Below are 23,316 nucleotides of genomic sequence, written 5' to 3'. Positions count from 1 at the left end.
GGGTCCCAGCAAAGTATAGAGGTTTAAAAGATTCCACGAGTGTTTTCACAGTAAATGTTTTTAAGGTGTGGGATAATTTACACAAATATATGAAATGGGATTTCAATTCACAATTAATATCACTTAGGAACACAGATTTTTTTCCCCCAGGTAGGGAAGAGAGTATAGGAAAATGGTTCAAAAAAGAGGATATTCAACTGAGAGATATAATGGATGGACAGCAGCTGAGAACACTTAAGGACTTGAAAACAGATAAAAGAGAACTTTTTATTAAAATAGATGAATGGAGATATCACCAATTAAAACTCTTTGTTAAAAATCTTCCGAAACCTTTGAGAATGAGAAGGGATTGGAATCCGTTTGAGAGGTTGTTAGATGCACGTGGAGATGGGAAACGGGGCACAGCTAAGGTATATAAAATTCTCACCGAGTTAGTTACAAACACAAAGCCATTGTATATAGCAAAATGGGAAAGAGACTTGGAACTAGAGATAGATGAGGAAAAACAAGGGAAAATATATAGGTTGATACACGAAAATATAAGCATGAGAGAGGTGGAGGTAAATTATAAATGTTTATCGAGATGGCACATTGCACCAAACGTGGAACACAAGATGAATGGGGGAAAGGTTTTAGAGTGTTGGAGGGGATGTGGAAGAATAGGTACCTTATATCATCTATGGTGGGAGTGCCCAATGATACAAACCTTCTGGGAGAAAATAGTCCAATTAATTTCGATAATCACTGGGATAAAAATAGGATTGAACCCTGAGGTGTGTCTATTACATAGTACAGATCTACCAGTAAATAGATATAAAGACTCCGGTGTATGGCATTACTTGAATGCGGCTAAAGGTCTGATTCCTAGGTTTTGGCATAGACCAGAGATACCGAGAGAGGAGGACTGGGTAGAAAGAACAAATCAGATATGTAAGATGGAGAAATTATACTACATGCAAGTAGACAAGATGGGGTTATTTTTTAAGAAGTGGAGAAAATGGGAAGATTTTGTAGCAAGATCTATGAAGTAATATCTTAGGAGGAAGTTCTTGTATATTTATTTAGGGAAAAGTCATTAGAAGTATGCAGAGTGGGAGGGTTTATTAATTGGGAAAATGGAGGCATTGTAGGGGGGGGGGGGGTTTTGGGTGGGGGTTCGGGGGTGGCAGAGGGAAGAAAATAGGGGTTGTAAAGTAATAATAGGGTTTTGGAAAATGATCTTTTTGTATATGAAACTGATGAAGAAATGTGTATATTATATTGAAAATAATTAAATATTTAAATTAAAAAAAAAAAATAGAAACAAGATGACATTCGGCCTGTGCGTATACACCGCCTGTCTGACAGAAGCTAGCCGGAAAACGGAAAACCAGTATCCAATTGGCACCCAATCAGTGTTGGCTGCCATCGCTGACTGGTGTGTTCTGGGAGCAGTCCCCTTGTCAGAACACAATAGCTCAGAAGAGACATCGGATAGTTAGTACAGGGAGCTCCTCCTAAACTCTTCATTTTTTTTTTGGTCAGTCTGCTGGGTTGAACGAAAGAAAAACTGATAGTGTGTACCCAACATTACACTAATGGTCACTTTACATGCAACTATATTGACCAAAGCTATCTGGTAATCAATATGTAGATACTTACATTCCTCTTACCTATTTTTGATTCCACATTAAACGCAATGGGACTTTCAAGGTACCAAACACAGGGGTTGATTTACTAAAACTGAAGTGTACAAAACCTGGTGCAGCTCTGCATAGAAACCACTCAGCTTCCAGGTTTTTTTTCAAAGCTTAATTGAACAAGCTGAAGTTAGAAGCTGATTAGCTACCATGCACAGCTGCACCAGATTTTGCACTCTCCAGTTTTAGTAAAACAACTCCTATGTCTCAATACTTTTCTACAATTTACCTTCCAAGCCCCATTGTGATTACAGGAATGTCTTTGAAATGGCGTTTTTTACAGAGTAATTTCTCAAATGGTAATCTACCTTTATTATGGCAAGTTCTTCCAACAGGGCAGTCTTTTTCAGAAAGTCCAACGTAGCCCCTTACAGATAGAATGCAGTCCTTTAGAATCCTTCTACCTGTAATTAGAAATAAATCACTCTGTATTATGCTCTAACTGGAGATGGTTTAAATTTAAATTCTCTCTTCAGCCCATAGTCTTTAAAATGACTATATTTTCCAGCCCAGACTATGAGTAAGTGACATCCCATGTCAATCCTTTACTGACATTCAAAATGTCTTTCTTATCTCAATGTCTATCAACAGACTAATCTCTCAATGTAGCTCAAATTAATCTCAATGTTTCTCTTCTTCAGAAGAATGCTTTACATTGATATTGATTTTCCATTTCCTCTGAAGGATTCTTTAAGATAAAAACCTAAACTGTATATTTCTTTCTGCATCCTACAGGGCAATCTTAAAGTGTTACTAAACCCGGGGTCCTGCATTCACTATGGTGTCCGTTTATGGACCAGCGGTAATAGATCGCTGCTCAGTTCTCCGGCATTCTCGGAGAACACAGTTCTCCTGTGAATGCAGTTTATGAAGCAGTTCTCCGAACGAAGGGAGAACGGTCTCCAAACGCTGGAGAACGGTCTACAAACTCTGAAAAACAGCTCATTTTACTATAATCTCGTGATATTACAGTAAAAGATCAGTTTACTAAGCAGAGGTAAATTATCTCTGCTTAGTTTTCGGTCCCTCTGATTCTCCAGCTTTGGGCTGGAGAATCTGGAGGGAGAACACAGATCTCCAGCGAAGGACTGACATGATCTCCTGAGTGTCATAAACTGTGAATGACCAGAGAATAGCTGAGATCCGTTGAATCGCAGCTATTCTCTGTGTCATAAAAGGACACCTATATCTGGTATCCACAGTACACAGAACATGGAAATGCAATTATTTTAAAAAATATAAATTGCTAAATACCTTTTCTCATCAGCAGTAATAGCAGTCCTGTGACTTCTATCAGTGTTCAGCTTCAATTCAGAACTGGTACACATTTATATTATATTCGCTTTATGGCAAATGGGTGTTTTAGTCCATCAACAGTGAGCACACAAGCTTCGATTTGGTTATCCATTCCTTTAAAGTTAATTCATTGCCATATAAGGAGCCATGTCCCACAAGGTCAAACTGTACTTTTTTATTGTTGTATAATCTTTTACAAATATAGATTTAACAATTTAATCACCCTTTAGAATGCTGAATCTACATGAGCTATCAAATACACCCCCAAAATTGTTATTCAAATTCACTCAAACTGTTACTGAGGTTTGCAGTATTGTACAGAATTCATTTTTGTAGACATTGTACAATCATTGAAAATATGAATTATACTTCCTTGGAATCAACAGGATAACCTCTCCATCATGACCAACACCACCATCAGTCCCACCCCGCAAGCCAAAGTTCTAGGTGTCACTCTAGACTCCAATCTGTCCTTCCAGCCCCATGTCCAATCGCTGGCAAATTGATGCAGGCTCCACCTCCGCAACATCTCCAAAATACGTTCGTTCCTAACCCCAGAAAATACTAAACAACTCATTCACTCCCTTATTATGTCACGAATTGACTACTGTAACTCCCTCCTCTCCGGCTTACCTCATCACAGACTATCCCCGCTTCAGTCTATCCTGAACTCTGCGGCCAGACTCATCCACCTTACCAACCGCTCCGTATCCGCCAGCCCCCTCTGCCAATCCCTCCACTGGCTTCCGATTGCCCAACGCATAAAATTCAAATTGCTAACATTGACGCACAAAGCTATCCATAATACTGCCCCAAACTACATCACGACCTGATATCCAAATACCACCTAACACGTACTCTTCGCTCCTCACAAGACCTCCTACTCTCTAGCTCCCTGGTCTCCTCCTCCCATGCTCGGCTCCAGGATTTCTCCAGGGCTTCCCCCATCCTCTGGAACTCACTACCCCAATCCATCAGACTGTCACCTTCCCTCCTCACATTTAGGCGCACCCTGAAAACCCATCTCTTCAGGGAAGCCTACCCCGCCCTCTCCTAACTGCCGATCTCCTCCACTCCTCCTACCACTCCATCCCACACAGCCATTTCCTCCTGTACCACTATCCCCTCCCTCCTAGATTGTAAGCTCCAAGGAGCAGGGCCCTGGAACCCCTTGTGTATTGTATTGTTATTGTACTGTCTCATGTATTGTCTCCCATTGTAATGTACAGTGCTGAGCAAACTTTTGGCGCTATATAAATACTGTATAATAATAATAATAATAATGCCAGCATACCAGTCAATGCCAGGTTAATATTTATTTATTTATATGCCGGCTGTGAAAAATTGAGGAAATTGGAGAAGATCTACCAAGCACAGGGAATTTCTAGCTTTGACAGTTGTCCCTGGAATCGATGTCCCCATTGATTTTCTCTTTCCTCTTGTTCTGGGGACAAAATTTAGTATTTTACCTCCCTTGTTTTCTCAGTGACAATGATCATCAGTACAAATAGAAGGGTGAATCTCCCAGTGAACACATAAGCAGCAATAAAACTTGAAAGAGGATCTAATTCTTCACCACTCTATTCAAAACAACAAAAAACATTTTGCCTAGAGCTGCATTTCCGCATGTCATGTGTATTAAAAATAACATTTGTTGTGTGATAATAACTTATCATATGATGCCAGCCAGTTCAGATACTTGAAAGTGATTAGAAAACCAGAATGATGTAGGCATAGTAATCTCTTGTACTTTATGTGTAGCATCATGACAGTTTTTCTGGTTAACTGATTCCTATTCCTAGAAGTTATCCTATCAACATTTGTATGCATAGAAAAGCTAATACATGACAATACATTATCGGTCAGCTCAAGCAACATATGCCTGCCTTTAAACACACATGAACTTTAATGGCATCCCAGTCTTGGTCCGTAGGGTTCAATATTGAGTTGGCCCACCCTTTGTGGCTATAACAGCTTCAACTCTTCTGGGAAGGCTGTCCACAAGGTTTAGGAGTGTGTCTATGGGAATGTTTGACCATTCTTCCAGAAGCGCATTTGTGAGGTCAGGCACTGATGTCAGACAAGAAGGCCTGGCTCGCAGTCTCCGCTGTAATTCATCCCAAAGGTGTTCTGTTGGGTTGAGGTCAGGACTCTGTGCAGGCCAGTCAAGTTCCTCCACCCAAACTCGTTTACCCATGTCTCTATGAACCTTGCTTTGTGCACTGGTGTGCAGCCATGTTGGAACAGGAAGAGGCCATCCCCAAACTGTTCCCACAAAGTTGGAAGCATGAAATTGTCCAAAATGTCTTGGTATGCTGACGTCTTAAGAGTTCCCTTCACTGGAACTAAGGGGCCAAGCCAAACCCCTGAAAAACAACCCCACACCAGAATCCCCCCTCCACCAAACTTTACACTTGGCACAATGCAGTCAGGCAAGTCCCGTTCTCCTGGCAACTGCCAGACCCATACATGTCCATCAGATTGCCAGAGAAGCATGATTCATCACTCCAGAGAACACATCTCTGCTGCTCTAGAGTCCAGTGGTGCCATGCTTTATACCACTGCATTCGATGCTTTGCATTGCACTTGGTGATGTAAGACTTGGATGCAGCTGCTCGGCCATGGAAATTAATTCCATGAAGCTCTCTATACACTGTTGTTGTGCTAATCTGAAGGCCACATGAAGAATGGAGATCTTTAGCTATTGACACTTGCATGTGCTGACCCTGCTCTATCATTTTACATGGCCTACCACTTCGTGACAGAGTTGCTGTTGTTCCCAGTGGCTTCCACTTTGTTATAATACCACTAACAGTTGACCGTGGAATATTTAGTAGCAAGAAAATTTCATGGAAGGACTTATTACACAGGGGGCAACCTATCATGGTACCACGCGTGAATTCACTGAGCTCTTGAGAGCGGTCCATTCTTTCACAAATGTTTATAGAAGCAGTCTGCATGCCTAGGTGCTTGATTTTATACACATGTAGCCATGGAGGTGATTGGAACACCTGAATCCAATTATTTGAAGGGGAGTCCCAATACTTTTGGCAATATAGTGTATCTATCTATCTATCTATCTATCTATCTAATTGCTAATTTGTGTGAGCTGCACATAAGGTGTAAAGCTGGCCATACATGGTACAGTTTCAGTTTTTTTATTAAGCCAACTAGCATAACAATAAAAACTGTAGGGACTCCCCCATCCACACATTCTATGTGGAAATCCTCCTTGCTGTGTCATTGTATTCCAACAGTGTGAGTCAGCTCTGCCATCAGAATACACTGATCAGAGCTGCAGCCCACTGGCTACATTTAATGATTGAGCAAAATTTTTTCCAGCAGGACCATTCACGAGAAGTCAATAAATAAATTGACTTTTCATGAATAGGAATGGCCAGATATGGATCAAAATTCAGTCAGTTCCTGTTGAACCAGTGGAATTTTGATTTGTGTATGGCCAATTTATAAAAAAAAAAATTCAGTGCTACAATCCTAAGCAGTCAGGAGTCCCTTAGCTGCTGGCAATAAAACACTACCCAAGCAGATAAATATGTGCAAAAAGAACCAGCATTTATACAGTCATTCAAATTCCTATGATAATTTCAAATTCTCGCCACATTGTGAGACCCAAAATGTATAAAAGTATTTGACCCTTGTTGGGTTGCACAGTCTGGTGAGAATTTGAAATTGTCATACGAATGGGCTTTGCAAGCATCATGTCAACGACTGTAAGGATTGGTTCTGTTTGCACATATGGCCAGTTTAAGTCCTTCAATGAAGGGTATACTTCCCATGCATGCTCCACATTCTGCACAATAATATACTAAATAGATGGTATGCGATACAAGCAGGGGTGGACTGACCATTTGGAAACTCGGGCACTGCCCGAGGGCCCGGGGTCAGTAGGGGGCCCCATGAGATGCCCCTGGTACCTTTTTCATAGGCTTTTTTGAGTTTGGGCAAGGACACAGGGGCCCCATGATCCCCTATTGCCTGGGGGCCCCATGAGTTGTCAATCCGCCCGTGGATACAAGTGATCTGCTCCACCTCTTTTATTCCTTTTACAATGAAAACAAATAGTAACATTACATCTGTTTCCATTGCTTGTTTATTACTAATATTGTGCTTTAACTTTTTGTTTTCACCCTACGAGGAATAAAAGAGATTGATTGCAGCAGATTGTTGTTATCGCATCCCATCTATTTGGTGTGTGTGTGTGTATCATCTCATCCCCCACTGCTCATCCCCCAAAGCTGCTACCTTTTGTATCACTTGACCCTCCCTTTTGGATTACAAACTCTAAGGAGCAGGACCCTCTGATTCCTCGTGTATTGACTTGTTTTGTAACTGTACTTTCTGCCCTCATGTTGTAAAGCTCTGTGCAAACTGTTGGTGCTTTATAAATCCTAAAAAAAGAGATAGAGAGATACCTCTAAGTGTAGACATTCTTTGCAATTTTAATAATAAAAACAACTGGCAACTCACATAAAAGTAGAAACATACGGCACATCTAAAAACTACATCGGGAAGAGGTCATCAGGCACGCTGTTCCTCCACTAGCTGCTTCTCTGATTGGTTCCAGAAAGCCAGCCGTGAGATGGAGAGGATCTGAGAATAAGGGCTGGAGCGCTTGTGGAGCGCTCTGCTGGGTGTAATGACATCACCGGGCGTAAGGCGATGCATTTCCGAGAATACGCACCGTGTGTTAAGTGACGGGCGTGCTCCTTTGTCACGTTGCTTCAGTTTTTAATCAGAGGCTGCCCTCAGTGAATGGACATTTATCTCCACACTAACTCTGGATGGACGTCACCTGGTATATTTGGTTATGTTATCTATTACCATTGGATGAACTTCATCACTTCCTGTAAGACTTTGGGTGGTGTATTCTAAAACTGATTTTTTTTTTTTTTTTTTTTAAGTCCGCAAACGTGGAACTGTAACGAAAAAACCCGTAAGTGTCCGCAAAAAAGTGCAAGTGCAGAAACACACACACGAAAAACGTGCACTTAGGGGTGTGTTTGTCCTACCCCCGAAAGGGTTGGACCGTTCACCTGATCCCCCGGGGCACGAAGCTCCTGACAGGGACAAGGTTCCCATTTGGTCCTCCTGGCCAAAAGGCCTGGTGGACCACCGTTCCTTATGCCCAGCCGAAGCCGGACATCCAGTACTAGGCAAGGGGGTTCTCCCGAAGAGAAAAACCCCCTAGGGATCAGGGGAGGAAGGAACCGTATGGCCACACATCCTCCCCCTAGACTTCAGGTAAGGCCCGAGGACCCACACCCTCCATCCGTGAAAAACACACACATAAGAAAGCAAAAAAGTGACAAAACGTGGGAGTGGTTTAAATAAATAGAATAAAATAAAAAAGTGGTACCGTGCCTAATAGTGCACAGACCAGGCCCTGAGGCCTGTAGCAAAAATTGCCCTGGACTTAGCCAAAAGACCTGGTCCTTAGGGCGCTGTGCAAAAAAAACTGATTATTTACTTGCGCCTTCATTACTTTTTTGTTCGCTATATAAATCTTGTATTATAATAATAATACAAACAAATGAGAGAGGAGAGAGAGAGATAATGAGAGCTCCAATGCATTATGTAAACTCTCATGAGCAAAGTCTTTGTAACCCCCTTGTATTGTGGACTGGTTCACACCACAATTTCTGCATTCCGACTGTGTTTCTTGATGTATGTTTTTGGTGCTTTTTTATGCATTCCGGCGTGTTTTGATGCGTTTCTGTTTTTTTTTTTTCATCTCAGTTGAGGACAAGTGCATTCTGGTGATCTACTTTTGTTGACTGCACTGGAATGCACTGCACTGGTGTGAACAATGGCCATTGGAATCCATGTAAAACACTATCCATACGTTTTTGATGCAGAATACAAATGCACTGGACTGCATCTGGTGTTTACCAGCCCTGAGTTGTATTGTAACTGTCCTGTCTCCCTTTATATTGTAAAGCACTGCTAAAACTGTTGTTGCTATATAAATCCTGTATTATAATAATAATACATACATATGAGAGAGGAGAGAGAGAGATAATGAGAGCTCCAATGCATTATGTAAACTCTCATGAGCAGAGTCTTTCTAACCCCCTTGTATTATGGACTGGTTCACACCACAATTTCTGCATTCCGACTGTGTTTCTTGATGTATGTTTTTGGTGCTTTTTTATGCATTCCGGTGTGTTTTGATGCGTTTCTGTTTTCCCATCTTTTTTTTTTCATCTCAGTTGAGGACAAGTGCATTCTGGTGATCTACTTTTGTTGACTGCACTGGAACGCACTGCACTGGTGTGAACAATGGCTATTGGAATCCATGTAAAACACTATCGATCTAGAATAGAAATGCACTGGACTGCAGCTGGTGTGAACCAGCCCCGAATTGTATTGTAACTGTCCTGTCTCCCTTTATATTGTAAAGCACTTCTCAAATTGTTGGCACTATATTTATTTATTCAGGTACTTATATAGCACCATCAATTTACACAGCACTTTACATACATATTGAACATTCACATCAGTCCCTAACCCTCAAGGGGTGTACAATCTAAGGTCACTAACTCACATTCATGGGACAATTTAGACAGGATCCAATTAGCCTACCAGCATGTCTTTGGAGTGTGGGAGTAAACCAGAGTAACTGGAGGAAACCCACGCAGGCACAGGGAGAACATGCAAACTCCAGGCAGGTGGTGCCATGGCTGGGATACAAACCCACGACCCTAGTACTGCCAGGTGGAAGTGCTAACCATTTAGCCACTGTGCTGCCCATGTATAAATTCTGTATAATAATAATATCTATGCAGCACTTTAATTTACTTTGAGATTTTTGTTTTAATTATTTTTTGCAGACAGCAAAAAATAAATAAATAAATAAAAGCAAAATTCTCAACCTTTATAAGAAGGCAAATAATACTTGGGCACCAAGGTTAAATAAAAGACTATTTAACCCCGAGCAAGTTTTAGGTGCCTGAAAAGTTTTGCCTACAGAAGAAGCCTGGTTGTAATATCCGAATAGAGGAGCTGGCTCTTCGCTCACCTTTAAATCCTGCTCTAAATGTTTCCTAAGCTGACATTAATGACAAAAAGAATGCAAATGAAGTGAATGTAAACGCTGCAGGTTTCAGGCAGTTGTTGTGTTAGGCACAGCACACTATGCTGCTGGCCCAGGCTCCGCCCTCCCGCCCTCTGATAGGTTGCTAAGAATAGTTGCTGCCTGTGTCACTGAAGGGCAAAGTATTTTGAAATAGAAACAAAGTTGTTCTCAGCAGCAGTGTGGATCATATAGTATGATGTGCAAGGTAAGATCACTGCCCACTGCTGCCAAGGGGAGCGCATCTTCACCATAGATCTCCGTATGACCTGGAAAAATTCCCATCAGCAGCAAAATGCTTCCAGAGAACACCACAGAGGACCTCATCCTGCAGCAACACGGACAGCAGGCAGTCCCTACACAAACAGGTAACAGCATGCTGAGTGACAGGCCGGGCGCACACTCTTCTCATTCTGTGCTGCCTCTGGGAACGGCTTTGTTTTTATTGCCAGATTGGAGCACAGGCTTCTGTTTGTTTGTTTTTTTGTTGTTGTTTTGTTTTTTTATAACACTGTAAATTTTGTATTGAGTTGTTTATAACTATTAGAATCCCATCCGGTTGATCCATAGCAAAACGTAAGTCATGGGCCCCTTTTACATCTGATATGAGCAGCAGGGATCTGTCAACCAATCCCCTGCTGAATTGGAGCAGAACAGACAGACGTCACTTTTGTGACGTCGGTGTCTGTTCCGTTTTTTTTTTTTAGACTAGGGGGAGATGGATGTAAACAGACTTGCATCTATTTACTGTCTCTGATCTTTCACGTTTAGGTCTGAATAAAGTGGAAAGGTACTGTAAAAGGGACGTTCCACTTTAACACCTCCTCCACCACTTTTGGAGGGTTTTTTATTTGAGGGGGGAGCAGGTACCTAGTTTTAGCAGTTACATGCTCCCACATCTGCTGGAGTTGCCTAGGTGATTCCACCGCAAGTTCTCCCCCAACCCCGTCTTCAACCTTTTGGCTACATTCACACTAGCTTTGTCAGCAGGTGTCAGACAGGCGTTTGGGAAGCGTTTTTAACGCTTCCCAAATGCCTATGAAAATTCTGCACATGGCAGCACACAGTGCGGTTCACTGAAGCGTTAAAACTGATGCCTCATGTCCAGTCAGGAGGCGTTCAAGCCTCCCATTCAAGTCTATGGTGCAGCTCCACAAACGCAATTATAGGCGTTTGTGGTGCGCTTTTTTTTTTTTTTTTATATTAACAATTTGTATTGGTTTTCAAATAAGTATACAAACAGTATGTTTGAAAAAGAAAGAATAACATAACAGAAAGGTACATCGATGGTAAAACTACATAGGTTCAGGACAAACAATGTCATAAAATAACAGTGTAGAGGTTATTAGGACCTTACATTTTGGACTGGTGAAGAAGAAATGAAGGTATCCCATGGGCAGGGGCGGACTGACCATTTGGAAACTCGGGCACTGCACGAGGGCCTGGGGTCAGTAGGGGGCCCCATGAGATGCCCCTGGTACCTTTTTCATAGGCTTTTTTGAGTTTGGGCAAGGACACAGGGGCCCCATGATCCCCTATTGCCCGGGGGCCCCATAAGTTGTCAGTCCGCCCCTGCCCATGGGTGCCATACTGCCTCAAACACAGCAATCGAACAACTATGTAGGGCGGTCAAATACTCCATCTGTCTTACATCAGCAATCATTTTGTACAAGATCAGCATTGAAGGGGGAGTAGAGGATAGCCAACACATAGGAATGCTTCTCCTAGCCGCGGTCAGGACATGTACAGAAAGTTTCCTGGACGTTTTAGATAGTCCTGGGAATGGTAAACTTAATAAAAAGTATAATGGTTCAAATGGGAGAGAGGTATGCAACAAGGAAAAAACCTCTTCCCAAAAGGGAGTAATGGAGCTGCATGTCCAAAAAATATGGTAGAGAGAACCAAGGTCTCCACCACATCGCCAGCAGGCAGGAGAAGCATTCGGGTTATAAGCGTGGAGGACTTCAGGCGTTTTGTACCACAACATCTTGATCTTGTATGTATTTTCCTTAAAGACCACACAAACAGAAGATCTAGGTGCGTTTTCCCAAATTTTCTTCCACATTAACAAATCAATGTCACATTGTAAAAATTGAGACCACTTATGCATGTAAAGGTGAGTGTCATTAGATAAGGAGGGGGCGTCCATAAGGAGTTTATATGTGTTAGAAATAAGTGGTGCGGTTTTAACGTTTGGCAAGCGCCTATCAAAAGCCTCAAAACCGCACATAGGGCGGCGTTTGAGGAGCGGTAAAAACGCTTCCCAAACACCTGTCTAGCGCCTTGCAAATGCTATAGGTTCGTTTGGCAAGAGTTAGAAATAAAGACAAGTGTGAACAAGCCCTTTGGGAAACATCACAGGGCCCAAAAGGTTGTGGGTTCATTCCAAATAGTGCAGCACCACTCACACATGTGCAGTGGGAGTCTGACTATGAAGCTGGCTTCCCCTAGTAAAGATACCGGGGACCCAAAGACTGATGAAGAAGCAGCCCAGGTGAGGATATTTATTTATTTCAAGTACTTATATAGCACCGTCAATTTACGCAGCACTTTACATATACTGTATATATTATACATTCACATCAGTCCCTTACCCTTAAAGGGTGTACAGTCTAAGGTCCCTAACTCACATTCATACATACACATACTAGGGTCAATTTAGACAGGATCCAATTAACCTACCTGCATGTCTTTGGTGTGTGGGAGGAAACCAGAAGCACCGGAGGAAACCCACGCAGGCAAAACATACAAACTCCAGGCAGGTGGTGCCATGGTTGGGATTCAAACCAGCGACCCTAGTACTGCCAGGCGGAAGTGCTAACCACTAAGCCACTGTGCCACCCCAATGCCACTGGATTGGATCTCTGGATAGGCCCTTTTTTTAAAAGTCAGCAGCTACAGTAGTTGGGTAGAATTTCGAGCAAAAGTTTACACAAAAATTCTTAGGAAAATTTGTATGAAACTTCTCAGTACGTTCGAATGTCATTCAAAAGTAGTTCCTAATTTTGTTTGATTTTAACCACGTGCTACTACTAGGCACTTTTACCCCCTTCCTGCCCAGGACAATTTTTAGCTGTCGCACTTTGAATGACAATTGTGCGCTCATGCAACACTATACTCATATGAAATTTGTTTAATTTTTTTCACACAAATAGAGCTTTCTTTTGATGGTATTTAATCTCCACCGGGGTTTTTTTTTTTTTGCACTATGAGGCTCCATGCACAGTGGGCGTTTTGATGACGCTGGTAGCGTTAGCTGTGTAAAGTCACACTAAAAACGTGAGTTTTTCAGGGTTTTTTAGCATTTTTGCATTAGCGTTTAGCAGCATTTTTCTGCGTTTGCGTTTTTTAACTTTTTTTACCCCAACAAATTTTTTTGGGGGGAAAAAAAGTCCCAGAACGCCGGTTTGCTGCGTTTTACTGCATTTTGCTGCATTTTTCAGCATGCACACTTGATGTTTTGATAACGCTGGTAATGCTAGCTGTGTAAAGTCACGTTAAAAACTTGCGTTTTTCAGCTTTTTTAGTGTTTTTGCATTAGCAATTAGCAGCGTTTTCCCGCTTTTTTCTGTGTTTTCATTGTTTAGCCTTTTTTTGTGTTTTTTGGGGGTCAAAAAAACATCCAAAAACGCCGCATTTTATGGTGTTAGAGCATTCTTTACAGCTAAAAAAACTCCTCTAGAAACCCACTATTCCTGGGGTTTTTTCCAGCCAAAAAACATCCCTGCCAAAAAACATTGATTACAGATAACATGCTGGGGAGTTTACTGGCTGTAGAAAAAAAGTCAAAAGCCAAAAACAGCTGCTGTAAAAACATCAAGTGTGCATGAGGACTGAATGACAAAAGAGTGAAAATTTTGGGGGGAAAAAAGGTTTTCTTTATTTCTATTATAAAATTTTGCAAACAGGTAATTTTTATCCTCTACTGATGTGCGTTAATGAGGCTTCACTGATGGGCACTGATAGGCAGCATTGATGGGCACTGATAGGCTGCACTGATGAGGCAGCACTGGTGGGCATTGATGAGGAGGAACTGATGATGTTGCACTGATAGTTGGCAATTATGGGCACTGATAGATGGCATTGATGGGCACTAATCGGTAGCACCGAAGGGCACTGACTGGCAGCACTGACAGTACTGACTGGTGGCACTGATAGGCAACATTGACTGGAGGCATTGATGGGCACAGATTGGTAGCACTGTTGGCAACTGCTGGGCAGCACTGTTGGGCACTGATAGGCAGCACTGATAGGTAGCACTGTTGAACACTAATGAACAGCACTGATGGGCACTTTTGGGGCTCCGCTGATAATCAGTACAGATGTCTGCTTTGACAGTTGCCGGTTACCAGCAGTACTTTCCTGTACTGCCGATAACCGGCAAGTGTATTTACATAGTGGTCAGCTGTGATTGGACACAGCTGAACACATGGTAAAGGGCCACTGTTATTAGCCTTTTACCATGTCATGTGATCAGCTGTGTCCAAAGGACACAGAAATCAGACAGCGCCTGGTACACACTGCTGGGGGCACGTTCTGGAAGAATGTCATAGAACACCCTGCCAGAACTGGACGATCACGCTGTAGCTGTCATTCCGCTATAGCGCGGTAGTAAAATGGTTAACATTCGAATTAGGAATAAATGGATTTTTACCAAAGGAAAACCACATATACTATTAGAAATTTGTTTGCTTGAGAAATAATTTCCATCCTGCTCCTTTGAATTTTTTCATCACGAACTAAAACGATTGGCAATTTGAACCCACTAATTGCTAGAAAAACAAACATTCTTACAATATGCTTACAATAAAAAATATCGAACAAGATTCCACTAGTGTATACCCAGCTTTTAATAGAGCTTTTGTTGAGATCCACTTGAAAAACTGACAGATGGACCTGATCAGGACACCTGATGTGAAGATGACCTCAGTAATGATTACAGAGAACCCGTACTTTTATTATTATCCAGGATTTGTATGGCGCCAACAGTTTACACAGGGCTTTACAATGTAAAGGGTGACAGTACAATTATAATACAGTTCAATACAGAAGGAATAGGAGGGCCCTGCTCGTGGAGCTTACACACCATATTACAGGAATATTTGATAGTACACAATACTAGGACTTCACACTTACTTGCTCAACCACTATCTGAGCTCATAAATACCCTGTCCTTTCAGCTATGGGGGGAACACTTCCTTTCCCCCTGCTTACTACGGTGCAGTTCAGGGGTCTGAACAGCTGATTGTCAAACAAAAGTACGGTGCTGTCAGAATTCTACAAATGCACAGAAATTTTTGAGGACTTCATCATTCACTATCAAGTAGCCTTCTTCTAAAGGTAAAACATTTTTTTTTAGGTTTGGATAGAGTTGTAAGTGGTGAGAACCCTTGCCAGGTTTTTATTGCTGTTTCCCTATTTGGGAGATTCTCTCTTTCTTTTGAGTTACCACCAGAACAGGAATGAGAAGGGAATTTTTCCAATGGGGAGATGTGTTCCCATGATAAGAGAGGATTTTCCACACATTGGAAATATCTCCTGTAATTTCCTGTAAAGTCTACAGAACATGTTTTACTGCATAGTAAAATGTCTGTCGCTGCAGGGACACACAGGAAACAATTGTTTCCTATGTGTCCCACCGACGCTGCAATGCAGCATATGGCAGTGCAGCAGCATGTCTGCATTTTGTCGCAGCACACCCTGCCAAATCGCATGGCAATGTACATCAGCACAGAAAACAGGAGGAGCAACTTCAAAATCCTTATGAAAGCATTTATTGGTGATATAGGAGTGACATAAAAGCATACTGATGCGTTTCGGCAAGTGGCCTTGATCACAGCATATAGCTTCTTCCTGTTTTTCGTACAGTATATTGCATCCAGTGTTTGGAGGACACTTTGGCGCCTGAGCACCCGCCTAGGATTCCACTATTAGCCCTCATGCACACTTGACATCTTGATAACGCTGGTAATGTTAGCTGTGTAAAGTCACGTTAAAAATGTGAGTTCTTCAGCTTTTTTAGCGTTTTTGCATTAGCGATTAGCAGCATTTTCCTGTGTTTTTCCGCGTTACATTTTTAGTTTTTTTTTTACCAAAAAATATTTTTTTTTTAGGTAAAAAAAGTCCAAAAATTCCGGTTTGCAGCGGTTTACCGCATTTTATCATGTTTTGCAGCGTTTTTCAGCTTTAGAACGTTTCCACAGCTGAAAAACTCCTCTAGAAACCCACTAGCTTTGGGGGGGGTTTTTCCAGCCAAAAACTGTCCCAGCCAAAAAACGTTCATTACAGTCTATGTGTGCACGGACACATAGAATAACATGCTGAGGGAGTTTATTGACTGTAGAAAAAAACAACAAATGCCAAAAACAGCCGCTGTAAAAACGTCAAGTGTGCATGAGGGCTTAAATTTAGGTGTGCTTCCTGTCTGAGCGCTGCTTCTCTGCTGCTTCAATGTACAGCAGCGCATATGTACATTGTCCTGAATAAAGTCTACATTTTGTACACTTCAAATAAAGTTTGTACAAAAAAAGGGAGTCGTGATGCGACACAGATTTTAACTTGCCCCCCCCCCCCCCCCCACTGTATCCAGAATTTAAAAAAAAAAAATTGCCTTAGATATACTTAAAATTTGTATAGATATACTTTGCTGAGATATACATTAAATTTTTGTATTTCAATGGTTTTTATTAATTTATAAACATTACAAAAAAATGTGAGCAACAAGACACACCCACGCAGGGGCTATCAATTGCACATAAAAAGTAAAGAAAAAAGGTGCGCCCACGCAGGGGCTATCAATGGTACATAGATTACAAAAACAGTGATAGAACACTGACAGTAGCTATCCACCGCCTCACAAACAAAAATAGAAAGGAAAAAGGAGTAGAAAAGGAAGAAGAAGACAAGACCAGGAGCTAGGGTCCGGGAACGCCAATACCAACATCACAACTCCAGACTAGCCGGGGGGGGAGTGTGGGAAAAGCATATGTCAACCACAGCTCCCATATTTTAAAAAATTTCCGTTGAGAGTCGTTACAGATACTCGACATCTGTTCATTAAGCATCAGAGTGGTCATATGGTCCCTCACCCCTGAAGAGGGACAGACGGGCCCTTCCATGCCTGAGCAATTGTTCTAGTGGCTGACAAAAACATATAAGAAGCCACATACGTTAAATTTTATACAAGGAGGGAAAATCATTTAGTCCAGCAAGAGCCAGATGTATTTCAGTCTGTGTGTTCTGCTGTCTGTTCAACAGAAGCTGGTCTAGTGATTGGCTTCTGTTGAACAGTCATGCTGCAAAACTAGCATTCCATCAGCCTGTGCAGCGGCTGCAGTGCTGATCTGTGTATTCTGCACCAACATCGCTTGTGATGATGTGGGTATCTATCAGGTTTTTTTAATTCAGCTAGCAGGTTGATTGAAAAAAAAAACAGAAACTGAACTTGTATACCCTGCTTTAGTAAGAAAAAAGTTTTTATTTTTTCTGCATTTTGGTGTCATCTGATCATGATGTTTTTATCACATGTCAGGAGCATGACACATTGTCATGGGGACAGGATGACTAAAGTAATATGTCCTCGAAAAAAAAGCACTCACCTACTTCAAAAGCATCACTCCCACACTGGCCAAGCAGCAAGATCACCCATCACTGTGCCAGCCCAGGCGAGATAAATTCTGCAGCATTTTGGCCAGCACAAAAATAACTGAAGGAACATATCAGTCCTCTCTATAGCTCTCTTACTGCTGGTGTACTACTCATGACAGTAGTGCAAGTGTGACATGGCCCTTAATCTGATCCTGGAGTGAACATGTATTTGGGGGTTTTCCTCCCAAATATTGGATAGTTATTTTCTTTGTTCTGTAGAGTGCAAGCTTTTCTTCCCTCTTAGCACATAATGTGACAGGTTCACAAATAGGGGTACAGCTAGGTCTCCTGTATCAGGCCTGGGCCCCATCAGGTAAGTAGGATGGCCTGGAATGTGCAGTCTATTCGGGCCTTCCAATCCTACCGCACACTGCATTTTCCAGCCAACGGGCAAAGCGCAACGACCAGAGTGGCAGGACCTAGCTCAGCACACTATCAGCTAAGAGCTAGCCAAAGGAAAGCTCAAGTCAAGGACCTTTTCTGGGCCAAGTTCAGGATGTTTTCACTTTCTAAGGCAGGATTTCTCAACCAGGGTTCTGTGGAACGCTAGGGTTCCTCCAGAAATTGCTAGGGATTACTTAAGCAATGAGCAATTTCTGCCTCTCAGATAAGTTCCCACTGACACGATTGGTCTTATTAGCTAGGGAGTTATTCTTCCCAATGACCATTAGTGTAAGGAGCATTCTTCCTACTGACCATCACATCAATGTATCATGAGCTGTAGACATGGTAATTTTTATCAGGGGTTCCCTGAGAGGTATTTCAAGGGTTCCTTTGCATTGAAAAGGTTGAGAAAAGCTGTTCTAAGGTAAATAAAGAGGGCACAGTTCCTCTTCCCCACTTCCTCCTCATTGTGACTTGATTCCTTCCTTCATTCACCTATGGGCCATTATTTGCATAACTGTAGATGTGTTGTCATTCATAGTAGGCTCCCTGTCACGTAAGCTGTAAATTTTGATTTATAATGGAAGCCCCGTGGTGTGATCTCCTAAGCATTCAAGCATCTTCAAGTGTTTCTTGGTGTCAGAGGTCCATACACTCCTTTGCCTATAGCAACCTTTCTTAACCAGGGTTCTGTGGAACACTAGGGTTCTTTCAGAGGTTCTTAGGGGTTCCTTGAGCAATTTCTGCCTCTTAGATATGACTTAGATATGATAGATTACACCAATGATCTTTTTTGCTAACTGTAGGATGATTCTTCCCAGTGACCATCAATATAAGAAGCACCCAATGACCACCAGGCTAATGTGCTGTAAGCGGTAGATAGAGTGATTATTGGCAGTTGTCTCTGAGACCTGAAAGTTATTTAGAGGGTTCCTTCATGTTAATAAATTTGAGAAATGCTGGTCTATAAGCTACAGTGTAGTTTGTCTGAGCGGACACCCTAATTCTGATCTCAGGAGAATCAAATTCGGGCAACCTAATCTTCCTCAGAGCTCTGTCATCCAGGGGGTGTCTGCAGAGGTTTTATAATACTTACAGGCACTCCCTGGCCTAACCAAAACCAGATTTTTGGGGGAACAATCATCCCATGTTAATAGGGACCTGTAGTTGGTGTAAATCACTACTAAAACGGCTGCTGAAAACAGTAAACATGACATTTCTGAAATCTTTTTCTAAAAATAAGTGGTAGGACATGCTCCCTTTAACCTATTGGGCACTTATACCCTCTTCGTGCCCAGGCCAATTTTCAGCTTTCAGTGCTGTCGCACTTTGAATGACAATTGCACGGTCATGCAACACTGCACCCATATGACATTTTTATACATTTTTGCACACAAATAGCTTTCTTTTGGTGGTATTTACTCGCTGCTGGGTGTTTTATTTTTTGTGCTATAAGAGCAAACATTTTGAAAAAAAAAAAGGTTTTCTTTGTTTCTATTTGCAGACAGGTAATTTTTCTCCTTCACTGATGTGCATTGATGAGGCTACACTGATAGGTAGCACTGATGGACACTGATAGGTGGCACTGATAGGTGGCACTGATGAGGTGGCGTTGATAGGCAGCACTGATGGGCACTTTTAGGCAGCACTGGTAGGCGGCACTGATGAGCTGGCACTGATGAGGCGGCACTGATGATGCTACACTAATATGCAACAATGATAGGCACTGATAGGCGGAACTGATGGGCACTGATGGGTGGCCTTGATGGCACTGACTGGTGGCACTGTTGGGCACTGACTGGCGGCACTTCTGGGCATTGATGGGCAGGACTGCTGGGCAGCACTGCTGGGCGGCACTGGTGGGTGGCACTACTAGGCACGTCTTTGTTTCTATTTGCAGACAGGTAATTTTTCTCCTTCACTGATGTGCATTCATGAGGCTGCACTGATAGGCATCACTGATGGGCACTGATAGGTGGCACTGATGGGCACTGATAGGTGGCACTGATGAGGTGGCATGGATAGGCAGCACTGATGGGCACTTTTAGGCAGCACTGATAGGCGGCACTGATGAGCTGGCACTGATGAGGCGGCACTGATGATGCTACACTAATATGCAACAATGATAGGCACTGATAGGCGGCACTGATGGGCACTGATGGGTGGCCCTGATGGCACTGACTGGTGGCACTGTTGGGCACTGACTGGCGGCACTTCTGGGCATTGATGGGCAGGACTGCTGGGCGGCACTGGTGGATGGCACTACTAGGCACTGATGGGCACAGCTGGGTGGCACTGATGGGCACTTGTGGGCAGCACTGCTAGGCACAGGTGGGCAGCACTGGTGGGTGGCACTGCTGGGCACTGATCAACAGGGCACTGATCAGTGCCCTGATGATTGGTGCCAATCCATCCTCTGACAATTGCCAGTTATCAGCAGTATTTTCCTCATGCTGTGACCACGTGAGAAAAGTGCAGCCGATAACCTGCAACTGCATTTACCGGTGATCTGCTGTGTCATTGGACATGGCAGATCATGTGGTAAAAGGCAGCTGTGATTGGCCTTTTACCACATCATGTGATCAGCTATGTCCAGGGGCACATGGGAGAGCACATTCTGGGAGGACGTCATATAACACCCTCCCAGAACTGGCCGGCTATCTGTGGCCAACAAGTGGTTAAAGGGTAACTCCACTTTCTTGGGAAAATTAGCAAATAAAAAAAATAAAATAGCGTATACAATTGCTACACAAGTCATATTGCAATTGAATGTTATTAAAAATGCCCTTTCCTTTTCAATCTGCAGCTCTTTCATTTTCTGTAATATTCAATGCAATATGGCAACCTGGAGGTACAGAACACCTCCCAGAAATGTCATCTCCTGTTTGTGTGATTGGCTTACTGATCTTCCCAGGAGTCTACACAAAGATACAAGTCACATTTTGGGCATCCCCTGCAATAAAATGTCATTTTTGGTGAGATACTCTCAAAGGGAAATCACATCTAGAGGGATGCAGACCCTGCCACTTTCCTCATTAGAGCCCTGCCAGTGCAGCAGCTGATTGATAATTATAAATTAACTCCCAAACAGGTTCACTCTGCACATGGACACAGACAAACAAACAGCTATTTCTTCAGAATAACAAAAGGTAGGACTCTGCAACAAAGTTTGTTAAAATCCCTGCATTGTATATAGATCACCCAGAGGGGAATGTGTTTTCTCAACAAAAGCAGAGTTACTCTTTAAACAGGGACATGGTGTTTTTTTTGACGAGATAAGGGGGAGCGGATGCCGCTCAAGACCAGCCCCGGGTGTCCAGTGTGTTGTATGTGCGGGGTTGCCTCAGCACTGTGCTAGCCACGCCCCCGATGCGTTTTGCCTTGCTCATCGAGACTTAGTCACAGAGGAGCTCTCCTTTATCTCATCCCAGACACAGGATTGGACTAAGGACACTGCTTCCTTCATTCCCATGCCAGTGGGGAGGTCCTTTCTGCTATCTGGCTTTGGAGCGGTGCCATTAACCACTTACCCGCCGTATAGCAGATATACTACTACATGGCGGCACGGGTGCGCAAAATCATGTATATATACATGATTTCGCATTTCCGGGTAGGTGGCACGTGTGAGCTGCACGCGCTCCCTACCCGCACCACCATTCGCAGCCGTGGATGTCAATCACCGAGTCCCAGCTGGTGATTACCTGTCGGCTCCCAGTGATTACCGACAATCACCGACGGGGAGGAAGACTGTTTGCAAACAAAACAGTCTTCCTCCCTGTCAGCTCAGGCACACTGCTCGGGATGGCTATGCACAGCACAGCCATCCCGATCAGTGTGCTTACAGTGAAGCACACACCCCAACGCCCCCTAGTAAAACATTCCCTACACACAGTTATCCCTTTGATCGCCCCTCATATTAATCCCTTCCTGCCCAGAGTCATTAGTACAGTGTCAGTGCTGTTTTTTAGCACTGATCACTGTATTGGTGTCACTGGGGATGTCAGTGACACCAAGTTAGTTCCCCCCCAGTGTCAGAATCCCGCTAAAAGTCGCTGATCGCGCCATTACTAGTAGGAAAAAAAAAATCCCAGTATCTATACCACCATTTGTAAACACTATAACTTTCACATAAACCAATTAATTTACACATATTGGGATTTTTTTTTAACAAAGAAATGTCACAGAATACATTTTGGCCTAAATTTATGACAAAATTTGATTTTTAAAAATTTTTTACTGGGCATGTTTAATAGCAAAAATTTATTTTTATTCCTATTGTAAGCACTCCCAGATCCAGGAAACTCCTTTTGCTATGAAATACACTTTTTGATTTCATGGGTCAAAATCCTGGCCCTGCAGATGACTGCTATGTGCTGACAGCACTGGATTAGCTAAGTATGTAACACTTGTTTGCTTTAAGTTTTATGCAACAATAATAGAATGATGGCAGAGATTACAGTAGTTGTGTCTTGTGTACAATGCAATTGATCATTGCTGCTATAATTGCAACTTCTACTGCACTGTGGTCCAGAGACACCTTTACAACCATAAATGTATTACTGTAAAGCTTACAGTGGTTGTAAACCTCAAACATGAAATATGAACAAAGCATATCCTTCTATAGTGTGCACTTGTCTCAATCCAGAGCACTAAATGTAATTTATGGCTGTTGCTTCGTTCCTCTGCCGTCAGCATGAATCACTTTTGACATGTTTTTCTGACAATAGAAAAATGGTGACAGGGGAGGGACCTCCAGCAGCTCTGTTCCTATGTGCTGTGTGTACGGGGGTGTATCCCTGCCCTCCAATCAGCTCTCAGAACTCTCTTCACAGAGCTCTGCACAGTGTAAAATCAGCTCTCCACCAACTTTTTTCAGAACTCTCAACAAATTTTAAAACTTCAGTGTTTTGAATGGATGGTGAAAAGAGAAGACTGCAGATAGACAGGTACAACTTACATAGGAGGATTTGTTTCATCTCTGTGTATCACGTGTGGCCAGTCACTTCACTGGGTATATGGAAGAGTTTACAACCACTTCAAGGTTATTTGAAATCAGCACCACGGATGGTACGTTCATTGAATGAAGTGTTTTGTGCTGGTGGCTGCTGTGTTAATTGAAATTTTCATTCCTCTGCCCACCATACATGTGGTGGTATCTAGGAGGGATGGGGCAGAGGAATTAAGATTTCAACAAACATAGCAGTCACCAATACCAGG

At 42.6% G+C, this 23,316-nt stretch overlaps 1 protein-coding gene across 1 annotated transcript in view; it reads left to right on the top strand.

Moving 5' to 3' along the window:
* The first annotated feature begins 10,220 nt into the window (after positions 1 to 10,220).
* SLC2A12 (solute carrier family 2 member 12) overlaps positions 10,221 to 23,316 on the top strand; it is a 105,455-nt gene continuing 92,359 nt past the window's right edge. Inside the window, exon 1 of the mRNA XM_089676194.1 lies at positions 10,221 to 10,436. Coding sequence (XP_089532320.1) covers positions 10,364 to 10,436 — 73 coding nt within the window. The 5' untranslated portion in view covers positions 10,221 to 10,363. The remainder of the gene's footprint in view (positions 10,437 to 23,316) is intronic.

This window comes from Staurois parvus, unplaced genomic scaffold (genome assembly GCF_062004578.1).
Source record: "Staurois parvus isolate SC_StPar_1 unplaced genomic scaffold, SC_StPar_1.0 ptg000165l, whole genome shotgun sequence".
In the NCBI taxonomy this organism is placed as follows: Eukaryota; Metazoa; Chordata; class Amphibia; order Anura; family Ranidae; genus Staurois; species Staurois parvus.
This window is presented reverse-complemented; position numbering and strand designations above follow the sequence as displayed.